At 37.4% G+C, this 21,507-nt stretch overlaps 2 protein-coding genes across 12 annotated transcripts in view; one reads left to right on the top strand and one right to left on the bottom strand.

Annotated features, from left to right (window-relative positions):
• Positions 1–6,191, bottom strand: part of LOC138943247 (uro-adherence factor A) — a 30,727-nt gene extending 24,536 nt beyond the window's left edge. For 2 of the 3 annotated variants that reach the window (XM_070313870.1, XM_070313875.1), the window contains exons 1-2: positions 6,153–6,191; positions 3,758–4,180 (exon numbers count right to left, since the gene is read on the bottom strand). Coding sequence is in view for 1 of the 3 variants with exons in the window: in XM_070313875.1 (XP_070169976.1) it covers positions 3,758–3,762 (5 nt within the window). In the remaining 2 variants the exon portion in view is untranslated. Of the gene's footprint in view, positions 1–3,757; positions 4,181–4,404; positions 6,013–6,152 lie in introns of those variants that run through there. The other variant, XM_070313871.1, reaches the window with a different exon arrangement.
• Positions 1–21,507, top strand: part of LOC138943256 (melatonin receptor type 1B) — a 186,367-nt gene that overhangs the window by 6,935 nt on the left and 157,925 nt on the right. For 3 of the 9 annotated variants that reach the window (XR_011448441.1, XM_070313915.1, XM_070313916.1), the window contains exon 1: positions 1,759–2,570. The exons of 5 other annotated variants lie outside the window; for them this stretch is intronic. Coding sequence is in view for 3 of the 4 variants with exons in the window: in XM_070313915.1 (XP_070170016.1) it covers positions 2,422–2,570 (149 nt within the window). In the remaining variant the exon portion in view is untranslated. Of the gene's footprint in view, positions 1–1,758; positions 2,571–19,862; positions 20,148–21,507 lie in introns of those variants that run through there. One more of the 9 variants, XM_070313917.1, reaches the window with a different exon arrangement.

Raw genomic sequence — 21,507 nt, 5'->3', positions numbered from 1 at the left:
AGACGCCAGCATAATACTGAATGCGATGCACGTTAAACGCGACTGCGTGTCGCGTATATCTTGACGGGGACGCGATTAATGGGGGTACCGCAATGTTCTCTCAATGCAGGTGGAGGTCGTAATCGCTCTTGGTGCGCGCGCTATTACTCCTCAACGGCCGGCCTTGGTTAATTGGAGGTAATATTCCAAGTAATTCTCATTGTCAGTCCTCGGCAAGAATACGGCCTAATTGACTTGTGAGCCGACGTTCGATCGGCGGCTGATTGCAGACGCGCGAGATAAGTATTTCTATCTCTAAGAAGCCGATATTACCTGAATTTGCAAGAGCACATTGGATTCTCCCTACACTATGCGTGTTAAATCCTTCATAATATTTTCGCATTGTCAAGTTATTCCAAGGTCATTACAATTATTTTACCTAATCAAAATCACTATTTAATAATAGTATGACGTAACGTAAAAAATTTGCCATAATTGTTAGAAAATTAAATAAAAATAAACTTTACGCACGAATAAAATTCATAAATGCGGAAAGAGAGAGAGAGAGAGAGAGAGAGAGAGAGAGAGGCAATTTCTTATTAATTCTTGAAAAGCTATCTCGAATAATTGTTACCAGCGAGACGAGATCTACTTTCCGACTACCATTTTGCCACTGATATTCAATTCCAGCGAAGACCGTGCGAGAAAGCATAATTAACGCCGCCGGATTGCAAATTCACTCTAGTATAAATATTTGCATCTCGAAACTCCGCGCGCAAAGCTCGCATACATTTGAATATATCTTCTTTCCGCGGAGATTCCGCGGGCGAAGCGCGCATATCGGCGATACGACTCTAACATCGAGCTCGGGGTTTATTTCAATCTCGGTAATTCGTGACGTCGATCTTCTTGGATCTAGAAAATTAAAGCGAATTGACGAAGAGCGGTGGACCCGAAGGAACGGAATGAAAATGAAGCAATAATTCCCTAATATTTTTCAATTTCGAGAACCATGAATCTCGTTAAAAGATATAGAACGAATGACGAATACGATTAAAAAAAAAAAAAAGAGAGAGAGAGAGAGATAATTAATAAATATAATTAAAAAATAGACTTTGCTATATATCCTCTCTTTATCTAATATAAATATATAATTTCGTTTAAGAAAAAAATAATTTCTTCAAAAATGTTTTAAATTCCTATATATACTCTCGTATCATATACATAACATTTTATTCCGTTGTTATATCTGGAAGAATCTCCAATTTGTATTCTGTTTTTAAGTAAATCAATATACTATATATATAATGATCAATCTTGGTAATTTATAGATTGTTGAATTCTATTGTAATTTAACACATTCGCATTTCGCCATTTTCGAAATAAATGGTCCATTTAATTCCTGTAATTTCTGTAATTGTCGTAATTTTCCAATGGACCGCACCATCATTCGATTATCGACGTAACGAATTTTCTCGCGAATCGACTTTAATTTTTGATGCCGCGCAGCGTAATTTCTAGAAACAGTTTGACATTTAAATATCTTCCTTCATCTCGACAATGACAGTATTGCGTAATGTAATTACTAATTTCCGTCAGTTTTAACAGTTATAAAAATATTTGTAGAATAATTTTCAATTATTTAAATCACAATGTCAAATGTAATCTCGAATGTTTATTAATCCTAAATCTTTTTATCGCGAGAAATAGTTATCGATAAACGATAGAAACCGAGTAATAATATAAAAGAATTTTTATTCAACATTCATTGTAATTCCATTTATAATTTCTCCGATTGTGGCACCGATATGATTTTGCGATAAGATTAGATGTAAATTTTGCTGACAATTATGAGGGGCATTTTTTCCGTATTTGTAGCGTTGTAGGAGATTGGACTCGAAATAACAACGCATGAATAAAACGATTCGCAAAGTGCAGAGAGGATAGAATCGTCGAATCGAAGCGAGGACTTGGAGCAAACGGAAGCTCGGGATGAGCGAGCGGAGTCAATGAACTTTCTCCTCGTGCGTTTACGTAACCCCGTCCGTGTGTAAACATATCGATCTCTTCGCGGGAGCTTCGCATTGTAGCTTTATTTCGTCGCAAAATCGCTGAGCGACAGAGCTACTCGGATAGGGTCGAGTCGTCCTTGGCCATTTGTCGAGCCAATTTCGCGAGCAAAACCCGTGGGCATATCATCGCGCGTTCCGATTCCTGCGTTCCGCATTCCAGTCCGCGTCGCGTCGCGTCGCGTCCCGTCGCGTCCCGTCCTGTCCCGTCGCGTCGCGTCGCGTCACGTCACGTCGCAGTGTGCTATATACGTCAGAGTTGTCTAAATATTCTCAAGTGTCCGCGCGCGGTACGTGCGACGAGAACGCTTTTTTTTTGCCCGCGCTAGAAAATTCGAACGCGCGCGAGAAGCATCGCGAGAGACGCGTTAAAATGAGGATATATTTTTCCTACGCTTGGCGTTTCTTGTTTCCGCGCTGTGTTTCCGATTGTTGTACAAATTCTCATCCTGCGTCCAATCTAACCTATGGACACGTTGGCGCTCCACATACATACCCGGAACATTTCTCCATGAGAATTACGTAAGTAATGCAATAAACTTTTAGAAAAGTAAGACAGAATAGACTTGGGCAAGTGACAAATCTATTTTAATTAATTCAGATATAAATGCTGCAATATATATATATACATATAAAGCAACAACACATATGAAAGATGTCTTTTCTACAAATATATATTTTTTCCACTTGCCCTATATGTATGAGGCTATCTCAATTCTTTCAGTAGAATGTCTCGTATGCTAATTTCAATAATTTTTTGGAGAAAGATATCTCATTTTCTCCTTGAACAAAATACAATATCGTCGCTCGTATTGGCGAGGTTTTTTATTCGGATCGGTTCGTGCGCATCGTCGCGTTCCAATTCAGGCGTTCCCGTCTTTCAATCGCGCACGTTCGGTGGCATACGTCACAGTTAATAAAATATTCTCAAGCGATCGCGCGCGGCATGTAGGACGGAAATGTTGTTTTCTTTTTTTATCCGTATGAGAAATTCACGATCACGCGCGAAAAATATCGCGAGTGACGCGTTAAATGTGGATATGTTTTTCGTATATCTGGTGTTTCCTTTTCGTCGCACGATCCTCGCGCAATTTCATCCTGCAGCCAGTCTAACCTATCGACGTTGGCGTCTCGTACTTCGGATGCGAAACATTCCTCGATAATAAGGACTATGTAAGTAAGGTAATAAATTTTTGAAATATGTATACCGGGACAGAGATGGCGCATTGATTTTGGTTAATTCAGATATAAGCATTGAACATGAAGCAATAAATTAAAAAACGAAGGTATTTTTTTATATAAATTATGAATTGGAAGAGTTTCTAAAATAGCTAAAACTTGAATTTTTTTTTTTTTTTTTGGCTCTGATAAATTTATAAACAGATTTAGCAAATAAAACTTTAGTTTTTATATTAGCTCTATGTTTTATCTAGTCTATTCTGTCTTAATTATTTCAGTAGAATATCTCACGCACGCGAATATATCCATAAATTTTCAAGAAAGATATATCATCATCATTTCCTTTGCGTAAAACTCCAGAGAGTTTGCCAAATATCTTCAACTTGTATCCTCAACACGTACAAAGAGTTTATTTCCAAGCCGCCTTAAATGCATATTTTAAAGAATGGAGCTTATACATTATGAAACTTTTCATAGTGAACATCGGAAAAAGTTAACAATCGGAAAATTATGCTAGGAAAATTACTCACCGCATTCGAAATCCGTAGAGACTTCTCGGTAGCACGTGTCAACTTTACAATCATTCTGCTCTTCCGACTGCGTAGCCGACACTCGATCCGTCCTTGTTGACACACTGCTTCAAAAGATAAACGAACTTGTCGCGAATCTCACGATAGTCCGGCTCTTTCAACATCTCACTAATATCTGTTATTTCATCGTATTTATCTCGCACTATACATTATGGATATTATGAATATTGTTGCCGTCCCGTTTATTTTGTTAAATGATACACGCGTTCTACGTCAAATATCCTTGCCATGAAATTTCCACACTCTCATTATTCGAATTTAGACGCGAGACGGTTGAGATATTCCTTGTTAATTGTTGATTTCGATTTCCGACCACAAATCATAATTATTATTAATGAAAGAAATGACTAAAATATTCACACCCTAAAACGTGACAATTTCGTTTATTAAACATGATATGATACGCGAAACTACTCGATTATTATTATTTTCATTAATTATAAGCATTAATTTATTATTTTTCGCGATTGGAAATTATTAACATGAATTAATTAATGAATCGCTGTTGTCAACAAGACAAGACAGCAGATGCAGATATTAAAGGAGAAACGTGCGTAATTCGACCGTGAATCATTGTCGTTTATTACTTTGACAATGTCGTTGCGTCAGTGCAATTCAACGAGACGCGACATCTCGTTAAATAGCCGTTGATTCCACAATTAAAGTTAACTCGGTTACGCGACAATCGCTTGTAATTTAATCAGCGCGCACAGTTACTCATTTTCATTATTTTACATAATATCAAGCGACCATAACAAAGCTCCAATTAACGTATATTTAGTTATGCAACAGTACGATGCGGCTCTCCACCGCGATCTATGTAATCATAGCAGTGAAAAAGATTCCACCATGCGCGTAGAGGAATTCGCGATACGTTGTCGCGAAAGCGACTATAAATTCGCGAAATTCGTTGAAACGAAAATTTATACCAAACCCTCGTGTCCCCGACGATACGCCTCTATGCATACAGGGTGTTCTACAATTTAAGCGAATTCAATTTTTATGATACATTATTCCATTTCTCATACATGGATTATGGAAACAAATTTTTAATGCATTTGAAATTTTAAATGAATAATTAAATTCTATATTATCGCTAGAGACTTCATTCGCAAAGAGTTCAATATTTTCCGCCAATATATTTGTTATAAAAAAAGCCGGTCTATTGAGATAAACGCGAATATATCATTAAAATTGAAGTCGGTGGTTCCATCGTCCCCCTCCCCTACCCCTCCTCCAATCATATGTTTCATATTAATATTCATTCTGTGGCGCGTGTAAAATACTCTTTTATCGAACTCGGCATATTAATTCTCGACTCTAGATCGATCGCGGAATTAAAAAAAGAAAAAAAAAACACCTATTAAGGACGAAAGGATATTACGTTCGCGCGGACGATTCCGGGACACTCTGTATACGCGTGCGGTACACGTGGCCGGCTGATATACGGCGGGGTCGCGTAGCACGGGCACGGCATCGAATTTAATAACGCGGAACTGCGCCCGAGGTGCGACGAGATGCGACGCCGCGCGCGGTCCATACAATCGGGACAATCAACGTCGTCGAGCGGCCATTAGCTCGCGATTACGGGTGACTTTATTACACGACTGCCACTTGTAAACGCAGGACGCACAATCGCCGGCATTATCGGTAGACGGCGGTCGCGGTCGCGGTGCTCGTATAAAGAGGGACGGACCGTGCGCGAGTGTGCTCTTATCCTGGTGATCGGATTTGCCTCGCAGCGGGCACTCGAACCGAGTCGTTTTCACTCGGGGCGAACGAGCGCCCCGTCCTCGAGCCCGCGAAGAACGTCTTAAAGCAGCGCGCTTAATCGACGGACGCGCTTAAAGGGGACATGACGACGTCTGACACGGCGCGTGTCTCCTGCGCATCGACCGTGCGACGAGTCGTTTCTTTCTCTCGCGTTTTTTTTTTCCCCTTCCCCTTCAACCGGTCTCCTGGTGTCTTCGAGCGCGTATGTCGTATTTTTATCGTTATACTAGAAATAAAAAGTAAAATAAGTTGAATCGTAAAAAGAAGTCGATTTACGCGAGGATAAATGATATAATCGCGAGTAAGAATTCTTCAATGATCACAATCAGATAAACGGATTCGTCTGATTTTTTACGATGCTGTAAACAACTGTTAGACATTGTTTATTTTCCGATCGAATATGATATGCGGAAAATAGCAAATAAACATTGTGCTGCAAAACACGAGAAATAGCGATGAGAAAGCAGTGGGTATACGAATATCTCTACTCAATGCATAAAAGGAAATGCTTTATTCAACGCATAAAAAGAAGAAATCGCTCGCGATAACCGCACATGATTACCTCCTACATAATTATCCTAAGGAAGGATCTGTTTTCATCCGCATTAGAGAATATTTCTCACTACGAAATACACGAGGTTGAGCGAATTCCGGGGGATTGTTATTAGATGTAAAAAAAAAGCGCAGATCAACGATTAGACGCGAGCGTTTGCTTGCTTCCCCTCTCTTTGTCATCGGAGAGAGAAGGTCCGATTCGTCGGTGACGCGAAACGAGGAGGCACGAATGGCCGTCATCGTCGTGAATCTTTCGCGCGATCAACGACGCACGAGATCGAATTAAAAAGACGACACTCGCGACGAGATACGAGATTCGTTCGCGCACACACTTTAGCACACTTTAGTACGCACGATACGACGCACTACGCGACTTTGTCCCGTTTCACGCACCGTTTGGATGATTGGCTCAGGGCTCGTCGATTCCCGTAGCTCGACCGCGAGACGTACCGGCCCAGCGCGCTATTCTTGACTGATTATCGTGCGTTGTGCGTGACAATATAGCACGCAAGCGAGAAGAAAAGACGCGCGAGAAAAACAAGAGACAGACAGAAGCGCCCGCGGCGACACGCGCTTGAATACAAACAACGAAACTATACTCGAGTTGACTTTTTTGTTTTCATTCCTCTCTTTCCACTTCCTACCCAAAAAAAAAAAAAAAACTATTGAGTATAGAATAGATATAAATCTTGAAATAAGGCTTGAAGATGTAAATGCATTTTGTATTTCTACAGATATAAATTTATAAAGTAATTTTTATATAATTTTGTTTTATTAATGTAATTTAATTTTAATGTATTTTGACATATTAATTTTATATAACGTAATTTTATTAATATAATTTTATTTGATTAACGTAATTTTATTTTATTAGGAGGCATACCCGTTTGAAATCTTGAAAAATGAGTACATTCTTTTAGATTTTTTTTTTTTTGCACCGCGACGAGTTGATAAAAATTTTTAATTTTTTTTGCGATATCAATACAATATTATTAACTACTTAAATAAAAATTTCCAGCCTAAAGTTTTTTTTTCGTTTTTTGAAGTTATGCGAATATTTGCAGATTTATATTTTCAAGCACGGTGTGCATGAAAACTCGGGCTATGTTCGATGGATTGATTTTAAATTTTATATGTGAGTTTCTAATAAGATTTTAATCCGATTCTTCATTTTTTTGGTTATAAAAAAAAGATGGACTTTTTTTTAACACGTCGCCATTTTTTTATTTTTTAAAATTTTGAAAAAAACCTTAGATAGCAGATAGCCATTACAATGTTTAATAAGAAAAAACTTGGATTTTTCATTTCAGATATAATCTACGAACGTTTTCATGCACATCGTGCAGCCATCTAAAATTTGGAGAAACTCCACAAATATCCATTATTTGGGGGGGGGGAATTTAAGCTGAAAATTTTTATTTAAATAGTTATTAATATTGTATTAATATCGTAAAAAGATTAAAAATTTTTATCAAGTCGTTGCGCTGCAAGAGAATCTAGAAAATGTACTCATTTTTCGAGATTTCAAACTAGTACGATCCCTTAACATAATTTAATTTTAATGTATTTTAACGTATTAATTTTATTAACGTAATTTTATTCTCGTGATTGTATAAATTACAATTATAATTATAAATATTTTATTGGGGACGAAAGAGGAAAAACTTCATGTGTATTAATTGCAGAGATACGAATTATACTAAATAATAACATGAACTTTTCACACGCAGTGCTACCTTTAAAATCTGCAGAAAGATAACGCTTCGCCTTTAAAATATTGATAACCGATACATCCCTACAGAGCTATGGGAACGAAAAGAAACGCGTGTGCCGCGACACATGGGTGACCGATCATCTGTTTTCACTTATTGTTAGTGTTAGCGCGAGCTTACGACTAATGTGTCCGCTCATATTTTTCTTGCGCTCCCGTACGGAGGGAAAAGAAAAAGAAGAAGAAGAAGAGATAGAGGATGGAAGCACGCGTGTAATTCCGACAAATTTTCACGAAATTGCGCTCACGTCGTTCTTTCGCGGGCACATTGCCATTGCCATTGCCATCGCCCGTCCGCCCCGGGGCCCCCGGTCTATTTTACGGCTGACTCAGCAACGAATTTCACCGACGCGGCAACGAATATTGCTATTGGTAACAGTTTCTGAATACCGTGGGTGCCGCTGCAATTTTCGCCCGAGACGAATATACCGCGAGGGCGAACATCGCGGTGCGGTGCAAGGGTCCAGGTTCACCGCACGTGTTTTCGCCTCTCGGACCTCCTCTCTCTCTCTCTCTCTCTCTCTCTCTCTCTCTCTCTCTCTCTTGGTAAGATCATTCTCGCCACCATAGAGGAAACCGTTCCGGTGCAAAACGAGACGGGTTAACCCTCTTGCGGTTCCGCTCTGCTCCGCGACAGTTGCCTGTCAGGTTCCATTTAGCCTCCTGGCCGCGGCGCGTTTAGTTGCCGGTCTCCCTTTCTCTCTCGGCCCCTTTTTGAGAAACAATGCTGCCCATCTAACTGAAAGAATTTCATCTGACGTCGGAGTCATTTTTCAAGACATTTTACGCTCTATTTCGCGTGATACACTATCTCATATTATTTTACTGAAGGATATGTCATTTTCTGACGAAATACGACTCTTAAATTTAGTATGAGGATGCATACGCGTATCCGAAAGATATCTGAGTTATCTTAAAATTTAATTTTCTTGATTTATTTAATACCGATAGATATATTTTTGGGTTTCGTTAGTATCTGGCTAGTTTTCTGCCGAGCACTATCTATTTCGAATAATGCAAATGAAAGATGTAGAACATTTTTGTCGAACAAATAAAATTTAGAAATGCAACGGAGGGGATTTTCTCCGTAATTGAGTTGTCGCTCATTAGCGCGACTATAGCAAATAAAATTTAATATAAATTAAAGAAATTTAATGTAAATTAATTAGCCGTACTTTAAAATAGATTGATAGATTTTTTTCGAAACTTTATATGAATAATATTACGTACATATTATGATCGCGATAAATTTATATCGGGCATGATTTATTTTCGCATTTGCGGGTGGTAAAATTATAAATATATAAGACGGATATTATCATATTCGTCTTATCGCCGAGAATGCGGTCGCGTTTTTAATTCAAGCGATGGTGGTGATGATTCAAGAAGCCGACGAGATCAGACGAACGAGATACCGAATACCGCGCATAGTTGAATGTGTACGCCGTTATTAAATCATGACACGTGTGTACATCGCACGACTGCGTTATAGCAAATGTACGCTCTGTCTTCTGACGATTGATAGATACGACCGCGTCATACGATATTTCAAAAGCGTATTGTACGACACGGACTTTGTATACGCGCGTCGCAATAGGCGACTTGCCCAGCTATCGTCGCATCGTCGTCGACGACACGCATAATTTCGCGTATCGCATACAGAATGGCCGAATGAGATTAAACCTTGCGAAATGGGCTGTTGTGTATCCGCACGTTGCGCAAATGCTTAAGTCATTGCTGTGCAGTCATTGGTGCACCATATATAATTTTAACGTTTCAATTTAGCACGCATCCTTCTCTGATATTTTTATACCTCGAGTTACGCAGCTTTAATCTGGAATTTATATTTAGGTCAAGTGTGTGCGATGAATTATTATCGTGCATCCTGCATACGTGATAATGACGTAACGATCTACGCTATGATTTTCCAAGTGCTCGCAAAAGACTTGTCGCTAAAACGAATTCCGTTATGCGTGCAAACTCTTAAAATATGCGGCAGGCAGTACGAACTCAATTTATACTGTTAATACAGATACCGAATGAGCTTCCCTATCAAACGAGGAAAGGGACTTCAGCGGAAATCGTTGCCAAGAAAAATAGTAAGAGCTATTCACTTCGCCGCGTAATGGAGTTAAAAGATTTAGAACTTGGCACATAGGGCGGATCGTGGCGGCGGCGGCGGCGGCGGCCTGGTTGAAAAAGGAGCATTTTAACTCTCGGATTACCGAAACTCGTACATACCACTCGTAAAATGAATCATTAAACGTCAATTGAACCATAAAAGCCATAAAGACACGATCGTTAATTGCTTCAAAGAGAAAAACCAAGTATAAAGAAAAAAGAGAAAGATAAAAATATATCGATGTAAAAAGAGACGAAGAGGGTGAGGGAGAGACAGAAAGAGAAAGAAAAAGAAAGAGAAAGAGAAAGAGAGGGAGAACACGCTCTCGGAATTCTTGCACCTGCATCTGTCTTTAATTGCTTTCAAAAGATGGAGAGATCGAACGGTGAAACTTTCGATAACGGTTCGAGGCGCGTTACGATCGCGGTCTGTCGTTTATTACCCAAGTGTTTCTTTTTTTTTTTACAGTATAATATAAATAGGCTTGTGATCGCGTGGTCGGAGAGTTTATTAAAGAATTTCAGTCCCGATTATCGTGACCGTAACACTGTGATTGTTGCAACGTGTCATATTAGATAAACATGTATTATTATTTTTGCCGAGAGTACATTTATTCGAGTATTTTTACTGCATTATAATGTGCAACTTTGTGCATTTAGAGTGAGAAAAATTTAACTATCGTAAGGAATCTGTGAAAAAAGAATCGATACAATCTTTTTGCACAGTAAAAAAAAAGATTAAAAATGAAAAAAGTACATATAGAGAAATATTTTTAATTATATCACAATTAACTAATTTATTAAAATGGAATAATTAATTTAATAATTGATATATTAATTAATTAATGTATTAATCAATTATTAAAATCGACTAACACGGTAGAACATTAAAATATATTGAAACACATAAAATATAAACTACGCTCCAGTATTAGAACGCTCATCTGCTATTTTTTCGATTATATTTCTTATTGCATTGCCGTCTTTCTCCTTTTTAATATCTTTATAGAGATATTATTATTTTTCTTTCCTAGTTTCAAGTTTTCTGGCAATTGGCCATGTGTATAGTCATTCTTAAGTGCGCGGCAATATACGTGCAGCAATATTAGCGTATGAATTTTCATGAGTTTAGTGTATTTATGGGCGCTGTTTATTTTAAACTAGTTATACATTATAGCTTATATTCGAAGAATTTAATTAAAATTTAAAATAAGTTCAACAATAAAAATAAAGATTTTTCACGCAGTTAATTTTCTAAAAAGATGTGTCTACATTTTCAAAACATATGTGTTTATCCAAAGAAATTTAAAGATAATTTTTCTTTTTAACGTATAATTCATTTTTTTGGGGCAAATATCTTATTTCGTAACTTATAATTTTTCGATATTTTATATTTTAGTATTATATACGACTTATATAAAGATCTCCATCGAGGAAGGTTTGCTAACAATTCGACAAAGAATAATTTTTTTAGTTATTTGAGACTTAATTTGCATAAACTGTGGTTGGATTTAAGCTTTCAAAGGTTTTTCTGGATATGGTTTTGAAATTTGACACATATTTAGGGTATACGTATTATATAGAATTGATTTTATATTACTTGCGACTAAATATTAATAAGCGACATGAAAGCTTTCGAAAAAGATAATTCCGCGACGTCTAATTATCAATTGCATTAGCGAAATAATCTACGCATCCGTAATACGTGTAATTTAACTTGGCGAAGATTCGCGAAATCGGGGAGTGCCTCCGCTAGTTAGCGGTTCGTGTTTCGATTGTTTGCGACGAGCCGAAAATTTACTCATCTCCATACGCGCGCCATCAGGCTCCGGCGTGATTCGCCGGCATTCATGAGCCAGCAATTTTATCGACAAACATCGGACGACGTTCAAATACATATTTAATGCCCGTGTGTATACGTACTTGTGTGCGTATACGTAAACACGATTTTGCGCAACGTATTCGGGCCGCGCGGTTTGCACAGCTGATGGATCAATACAGGACATTACCGCGACGAGTAATAAGTTGCCAATACCTGATTTATCATCGTCAATACCGTCGGAGTACATCGCGATAATTAGCCGATAAACCTTGAGCGTTCGATAAACCATCGAATGAAGGGGGTGAACGGGGTGATGTACTACACGCGTGAGAGACAGCGCCGTCGTGCGCGCGTGAACGCTTCTCGTAAATGGTAATTACCGTCCGGGACGATAACTTTGAAGATAGCCGATTAATGCCGGTTCCGTGGTTTAGCATAAGCTAAGGTTGTATGAGACAGGCCGTGTTATCGAAGTCAATATCATCGAGCTGGCTCAGATTGGGGAACGACGTCATATACGATGATGCGATAGTCCTTAGAATAGCGCGATGCTGATAAACCATAATTAGAATTTCTACAGAATGTACAAACAAACGCTTATATCTGGCTCATGTTATATTTTATCAATTTTATATATATATATATATATATATATATATATATATATATATATATTTCGATATAAAAATATTATACGTCGCATATCATCTTTTATTTTCAACTAGAGAGTATCTATCTTATGTATGTCTTATTAGGGTTGGGAAGTAACGCGTTACCGTTACAGTTACTTTTTTTCGGTAACGATCGTTACTTTTTTCTATTTGTAACGATAACGGTAACGTCGTTACATTTTTACAGTAACGGTAACGGATTAGTCGTTACTTTTATCGTTATTTTTTGATTCTTTATTATCTCATATCTATTCAATAGATGTATTTTTTGAAAAATATTTTGTAGCCTTCTATCATAGGCTGCATTCCGATAGTCACTGCCAGTACTGAAAATCTATAGTAACGTAAATTATAGATTTTACAATACCGATAGTGAATATTGCAATACACTCTTAATAATATCAATATTTAAAAACAATGTTCCATAAAAATTTTCGACAAATTTGAAATTTGTAAATTACAATTTAAATTCTTATAAAGATAAGCGTATTGAAAAGTAAAGATATTAACATAAAAAATTAGAATCATTAAATAAGTTTAATATAAAAAAAACGCTCGCTATATAGAGACTAATTTTAGAGTTTTTAATTGTAACATAGATTATTACATTTGATATTGATTATTAAATAATTGTATAATCTAATAGCTTATTTTAGCATTACAAAAAACGAAAACATAATGAAAAAGTAACGAGTCGTTACTTTTCAAGTAACGGTAACGGTAACGCGTTACTTTTATAAAGTAACGTTCCCAACTCTGTGTCTTATATACGCCACCTATTTCTAATCTACATTGCTTAGAATAGATAAAATAGATAAGAAGCTTTATCGCGCGTCGCCTTACTATTTATTACATCTATGCACTTAGGTTACCAGATAATTTCGCTATTCTACGCGCGAGCTACGGCGTAGACGGCCGACACTAGGGTTTTCGCCCTTATGAAATATAAGCCGTTTCACCGCACGATCGTTTGCGGCATTGTGCGCAACCCTCGAAATGCACGAAAGCTGCAAAGCGCTAAGGCTCCCGCGTATTTTATCTCCTCGCGGACTCCTCGAGGAGTTGTCGCGCGGTCCTTGTCGCGTGTATAATATAACGAAATATATAAGTCCGTCGATGCGGTCGCGATGTTCGCGGTGGTCGGGGTGGCCCTTCTTCGCGACTACGAATCCGGCCAAAAGTTCAGCGTGCAACACCCAGGGCGCGACGCAACCGGCGCAATATTGCCGGTAATAAAGACGTTTGGCGGAAATCCAGCTGCGTGTATGGGATTTTCCCCTACTGTAAACAGTCGTTTCGCCGAGACGTACGACGAAACTTTGCGAGCGGCGTGTATACTCTTCGCAGATTTGACGAACTCCTTCCTACGCTGTACGCGCTCCAGCTCGAGATTCTTCCGCCGCGCTTCCTCGCCACCGGGACTCGGCTCGTTCCAATTCGAAAGAACTTTTACGTCTCTCTACCTCCCTTGCCACGCTCGCTCGTCTATCGCATACGAATCGTATTACGGTCGCTCCCCCAACGACGCCAGTTGTCTCGATATTGCACGATGTACACGAATGTGTTCGTATCGGTTCTGGTTAAATTACCGCGACGTAAACGCGCGCGTCGATAAAATCCGTACGCGTTTACGCGAGATGCTGGCTCGCGCTGTGGATGACGCGCGATGTCGCGATCTCGGCTTCGGGACACGGCCCAGCAGTTATACTATCGTTGTACTCGTACAAGGGAATCATTCGCGGATATCGCGCGACCGACACGCATGTATATTCAAACGAGCGTGCGTCGCGTTGATTTTCATCGCGCGCATTCGAGGACTCTTGTTATACGCGTCGCGATTTCACATTCGGCTAATGCATTCACGCACGTACCAAAGTCGTCGGATTCTGTGTCGGTAAACACGGCCGAGTACGACGCGACATTATTGGAGCAGGTGCATGCGGAGAGCGGTTGTGTTTTCTCTTCTCGCTTGCTCGCTACATTCTTTTTGTCTCTTTTCGCAACTTTGTTTCTTTCTCTCTTTTTTCGCACGAATAACAACGAGCGATTACGACACGTCGTCGCGCGGAACCGAAAATTTTTAATCTCACCGACCAGAGCGCACTGCCCGGAAATTAAAATGCGTCCACTTCGTTAGGTAAATTTTTAATATGCGCAAGTAGAGCGCGCACCTGCGTTCTAGTGCGCGCACCGCTCTGGAAATCCGCGCGTAAAGTACGTAAAGTGCGATACAATAAAAATCACAAGGTACAAAGCGAAATTGCGAAAAATCCATACGAGACGCAATTACGGCGCGTCGTTGGCACTCTTCGCGATACACGCGCTCGCGGTATTAGAATTTTTTACCGAGATGAAGATTATTCCATCGTTGGTTCAACTTTTATAGTGTGTATGTTCTATTCCCACCATATTTAATTTTAACAACAGACTCTTCATAAATCTGAGCAGCATTATTAATTAGCGAAAATTATAGGGGAAGTTAATTTGTTACAAATTTTTTATTACAAAATATTATTCAATAATAAGATTCAATGATTTCATGAATATTCGGTGAATAAATAATTCTGTTAAAAAAGATAATGTTTATTTAAAATTAATAATAAAGTTTCTCCTCCGGTTATTTATTATAAAGTTTAATTCGTGAAAATTTTCAGATTTTTTAATCGATGATAACTAGAAAATATTAAAAAAACCAAAATATATCGACGTTTTTTTTTTTTCCGGAGATAAATTCTACTTTATTTCAACATTTGCATAAGCGAATGTATAATTCGTTTATGTAAATTTTCTCATTGCGTGATGCAAAAATGTATATAATTCATCATAAAACTTATCATGCGAAAATATCTCGCAATATGAATGTGGATGAACGGCTCTATAAAAGGTCCGCACGCTCTTCATTTCATAAAAACGTACGTTCTCATTAACTAATTTCCGCCTCTCATTAGCCGGCACGGTCGCTTTTTTGTACGTCACGTCCTTTCCTTTGGATGCATTTTTGCAAACGTATCACCTGGCTGTTCGTTCCCCTCGACCGTTGCTGGAACAATGTCGTCTACATACGCCGGTCGAAACCGCCGACCTCGACAAAAGGGTGCCAAAGGGTGCCACGTTGTTGAGTACCATGTGTCTCAGCGTAATCGGCGAAGGTCACTTACGGCTTCTTTCACGTAAAAGTTAAAGAGAATGCGACTGAATTAAAAGATCCATACCAAAGTCAGCCGTTTTTCTCTCTTTATTAAAACAGACGACAGAGAGAATAAATAATCAATTTAGAATTATAATGAATTTTGAATGTCCTTTAACGCGGAAGATTCTATATTTCTTTGTAAATTTACAAAATTCATTGTATTATAATTACTTTAAGCATTATAAAATTATTTCTTTCTGCGTATCGTCGAATGAGATATTCCAATCATATTTTTTTCTTTTTATTAAAAGCAAAATTTATTCCTCCATAATTTTGTCGATTGTAATAATTTTTTTTCTTTTAAACGACATCTTTATATTTTCTTTAAATATTCACGCGATGATAATTGATCGTATATTTGATCGTGTTAAAAATATATAACGAGAATGCTTTTATTTTTTAAATGAAGAAAAGGAAAATTGACGTATTTTCTTTGTAAAGTTAATTTAACAAACGCTGAATATATTCATCTATGCAAAAACAAAAAAAAAAAAAAGAGGGAAATGATATATTTTAGTTGACAGAATCAGAGATGTTATTCTAATGCCAGTCTGAGCGAATAAATTTCCCAATCACATTTCACAAACACAAGATTCTTTCACGCATACCTATCGCGAAGGAATAGAGCTGTATCGTGTATCCGGCAGACTGATTGCGCGTGACGTAGGTTTAAGTATTACGGTAACCCGATATTTCGCGTATTCCCGCGCGCTCGTGCGCCAGGCAATATTTTATTCATATTTTTACGGTTCTCTCTCTCTCTCTCTCTTTCTTTTTCGCAACGCGCACACGCTCGGCGAATATTTCAGCCGTGGCACAAAGGTATCCGAATTCGCGAATGTAGAAAACGTCCCGATCGCGGCGCTCATGCATGTATTCATGCACGATCGCTCGCGCACGCGTCTTTGGAAGATACCGTCCGTATTCTCGCACGGTACTCGCTACTTTTAGATACTCGTATACGTATATATATCTCATCGATGCACGGTCCTGATTTTCATGCAACGTTATGTCTTATCAGGTGAACGCCTAAAAATTCGTTAAGGGGGGAGGGGAAGCTTTGGATGCCGTTTATCTCTGAAAAGTCTGCTAGGAATGGAGGAGGAGGAGGGGGGGGGGGAGGGGGAATAAGTCTTCCCCCTTACGTCCATAGTATAAAAATCTTAGACGCAGCAAAACTTCACAGCGTCGTATAAAACGTCGTCGAATATTTCTACGCTTGAATTAGATTTGTGAGTGGTTCAAGGGATGTTTTTAGTTTGGACGAGAGAGCGTATTTCCGGGTTGCCGCATCTTATATATTCTCTCTTACGCCATATCAATCCCGGTTTTCTACATTTGCGATTTTTCGCCCGCAATGAGAGCAAGAGAACCGCACTTGGCGGTTCTCTGAACGGCGATCTAATTCCTAAGGGCCAATTTCGCTTATAGACCGTGTCGACTTCTTCCCTCGGCTTTAGCCAACTCAATTTCGCAAACGCCGTTTGCGCAAATCACCACGTAATGCCGCGTGACATCGACATCTAAGAATGTTTAAGATAATCCGATATTATCAAAGTGTTGATATCGAATCTTGTAAATTAACATATTCTGTAGCCGATAGAAAAAAATACAAGAGAGAATATATATTTTTATATATATTATATATAAAGATATATTTTATTTATTTTATATATATATATATATATATATATATATATATATTAAAATATAATATATAAAATAAATAAAATATATCTACGATATCTATTAATTAATTGCATTGATTTACATTATTTTATTGGGTACAATTTTTTGCTATTGTAAGCGATATCGCATTTTTCGAAAAGACTTTTGAATAGCGTTAATAGTTGCGATATACGAATATCGCGAGAGATATTCAAGAATTCTTACGTACAGTTACAGATTGAAATTAATCGTATTCTAGCAATTCCGCAGACATTTCACATCCTTGACACATTTATATGTCGGATATATTTCGTACGCTTCAACGTTTCGCGGAAATTACGATTTGTTTTACACCCGAGGCGAATGGGCCGCGTATGTGTGAAATTTCGATTGGCTTGCAATGATGCGCAGAAATATGGGCTTCATCATAGACGGAAATTGGTAACACATGAAAAATATTTTCCGCATTTACATTTTGCCTTTATCTCATGATTTTCCGATATCGGAAACACTTGATTTAAAATTTTATTACCATAACGTATCCCATGAAAATTAAAAAAAGAGATCAATTGATATAGAAATATATTGTATTTTATGAGTATGCATTTGTGCGTAAAAATGCAGCAAGAAATGCGAGTAGTAAAAAGAGGCTTTTTACAAAGGAAGCGTTCAACCTGTTTATTTAATCGTTATTTTATTTACCATTATATTGTTATATTGATTTGGTTATCTTTTATTAGTATTTTCAATATTTACACAAAAAATAAATTATTAAAACCATTATTCCATTTTCTTTCGTACTTAATTATACGTGCGTTAAAAAATATATACTTCAAGATTTACTTGAATAATATAACGTATCACGCGGAGCGACGTACCTCGCTGCCTGCCCATTCGAGTCTCGCAGTGTGAGTGACGAGAACACGGCGATACGTAAACGTAAACACCAGCGCGCTATTGTTTATATTATATACCTTGCTGCCTGCTGTGATATATTTACAATATTACCTCTGTTTCTAACAAATCGATTGATTAATATGATATTCGTAACAACAATTTCGTTTTAATTAAATATAGTCAATTAACTCAAAGTCAATCTGTACTGTACGTACGTGCAACGCGTAATAACCGAAAAATACTAACCGAGAAAATAAATCGACTTTGTCCCGATACTACGCGAGTCAAGTTAATAAGTCATTAGGCTAATATTACATTTGTCGTGCGACAAACTTTTTAAGCGCATTGATTAGCTAATTTCTAGAGACTCGAGAAAGTTTCTAGCCAATCAATCAATACGCTTAAAAAGTTTGTCGTGCGACAAATGTAATATCGGCCTTAGTCAAGATACGATATCCCTAGAAAATTCGTAATCGAAATTTAATATTGCAAACATAATGGATATTTAAGGCATAAATCCCGCGAAATACGCATATTTATTAATACACGTCAATATATCGTACTTTTTCGTTACTTGAATTAAAAAAAGCCATCACCGAGATGCTTTCGTCATTTTAAAATACGAGCGCGTATCACCTTTGCCACGAAACTTGACCGATTATACGGATTCGTAATCGCTAATTGTAATAATTGTGTACGAAATATTCGTATTCCGGAGAATAATATAACGTATCACGCGGAGCGACGTACCTCGCTGCCTGCCCATCCGAGTCTCGCAGTGTGAGTGACGAGAACACGGCGATACGTAAACGTAAACATCAGCGCGCTTTTGTTTATATGGCCTTGCTGCTGCCTGCTCGCTCGAGTCCTGCGATCGCTGTGACGTATATCGCGTCAAGGTCGCATAAACAACAGCGCCGAATAGAGCGCTGTGATATTTACGTAGCGCTGTATTCATGTCATTCGTACTTGGAGAGTCGGGCGAGCAGGTAACGACGTTGATCGCTCTCCGCGTAAACGTTATATTACTCTTTAATGAGAGAATATTCTTTACAATTATTACAATTAGTGATTACGAATACGTCTTATGAGATTTGGACGTTCGCATGCTTTCGGTATTAAATTTCGATTATATGTATTTTGTAGCGACTCCTCGTGTCTTAAATAGTTATTAACTCGACTCGCGTAGTATTTTTGCGCAACGTTGATAAAGTCGACTTACGTAGTTTCTCGGTCGATGTTTTTCGGTTATTAACGAAACGTCGCAGGTACAAGATGGATCGATTCTGAGTAAGATAATGCGATTAATTAAAAAAAGATAATTGTTAATAGTATTCATCTCTTACAATCGCGTACCACACAAATTTAATGCTTGTCTATCGTAGTAATTCGTCAAAATGCATGGTTCGCGAGATATTCGATATCGCGATCAGTCGTATAAATAGTCGGCAAATATAACTATATTTTCGAGCGCTGCACTTCGCGGATTACATTATATTAACACATTAACTATTTATATCTTTATCTATTTATATATAATTCTTATGGCAAAATATAGTAAAAAATATAGTATATTCGTTAAAAACAGGAGTAATATTGCGATACAGCGATACTAATGCGTGAATTTAACCGCGTGATGTTTTTTGAATTATATTTTCGTCGCAACGTAATAAAATTGCACGTCGCGTGTGATTAACGGGAGTGTCGTGCAAAATATCGCATAATCATCGTATGTCCGTTGATTAATACGTGCGCGATTATAATTAACAGTCTTTTCGCATAATTATCGTGCGAATATCATGAAGGTGCAAATAAAAAATGAACAAAAGAAAAGGAGGAGACCAAGAATCGCAATGGCGAAAGTGAGTAACCTATATAATTTATTTAATTTATTTGTCGTAAGTTGCAAAATTAATTGTTCCTTTATCTCCGCGGTAATAATATACTCGACATAATTAATACGTATGCGGCGAGCGTGTGTAATATTTCAATGTTGCTTAAGATTTATAATTATTTAGATTTATTTATTAAGAATTAGATATGAAAGAATTAATCGCAAATTAATTAATTTTGCAAAATACACTTGTTGATTTAAAACATGTTGCTTACTTTACCTATATAATATAACACCATTTATTTATACAGTACTTATCGATTGATTTCGATATAAATATTTTTTTTATACGTATAAAAATGTATGAGAAATAATGAGAAACTGCAAACATAAATAATACGAATGACTTTTAATTTCGTTTGTTTGTATTCAACTTGTTAATTTAAAAAGATCAACAAACATTTACTCTTCTATACGTCAACAATGATAAATCATAAAAATCAATCTTATCTCTTGCCTCACCCTTCTAATTAGCGGCTTCTACTCGCGATCATTAATTATTTCATCCATTTCCGCGCGCACTCTCTCTCTCTCTCTCTCTCTCTCTCTCTCTCTCTCTCTCTCTCTCTCTCTCTCTCTCTCTCTCTCTCTTTTAATTGCTTGACTGAAATATTTTTACCCGAAGCCGTATTAATTCATCATCCGCATTAAATAATAAGAATGTGATGAAAGCTGCCATTAGACCGCGTGCTCTTCAAAGCTATAGTAATTTACTCTTCGTGGTATTGCCCTTTAGATATATACGCGACCGGAAATATACATTTAGTTGCTATATGTATAATAAGGGAAAGTCAAAGAATAATTGGTTAAACGGCATTAACCCTTGTAAGTGTAACTTATTAAGGGAGTAAAGAAAACTAAAAAATGACTTTAATAATATTATATTATGATGGTAATATATAGAAAACAGCGCGAAACATTAAAAAATACGATAAAAGATTTAAAATTTTTTGTTTTTATTTTTAGTACAAATTCTATGTTTATAATATGCACACATCCTATTAAAATATAATCACGATAATTAATTTGAAGAATATTACTAAATAAAATTTACGATTTAATCTTCCGTAATGTGAAAAAGTGGTTCGCAAAGATTGGATTTATCTTGATGATTGATATTCCGAATTCAATAAGCAATAGCGAGAGAAAATGTTTTTGCACTGAAAAATTATTATTGTTTATCGACGTGTTCTCGTCAATTTAGCGACAAATGCAACTGTTTGCGACTATCGTCAGATCCTATTAGACGTACGCGCAAATAAATTAACACGCGAAGAGAACCACGTTGACAGACTGCCGATTAATTATATCGTTCAAAGGTGAATCCG

This window comes from Polyergus mexicanus, unplaced genomic scaffold (assembly GCF_030449975.1).
Source record: "Polyergus mexicanus isolate NDT 795.1 unplaced genomic scaffold, iyPolMexi1.0 SCAF_26, whole genome shotgun sequence".
In the NCBI taxonomy this organism is placed as follows: domain Eukaryota; kingdom Metazoa; phylum Arthropoda; class Insecta; order Hymenoptera; family Formicidae; genus Polyergus; species Polyergus mexicanus.
The sequence above is the reverse complement of the archived record's forward strand: the minus strand, read 5'-3'. Positions and strand labels throughout refer to the sequence as shown.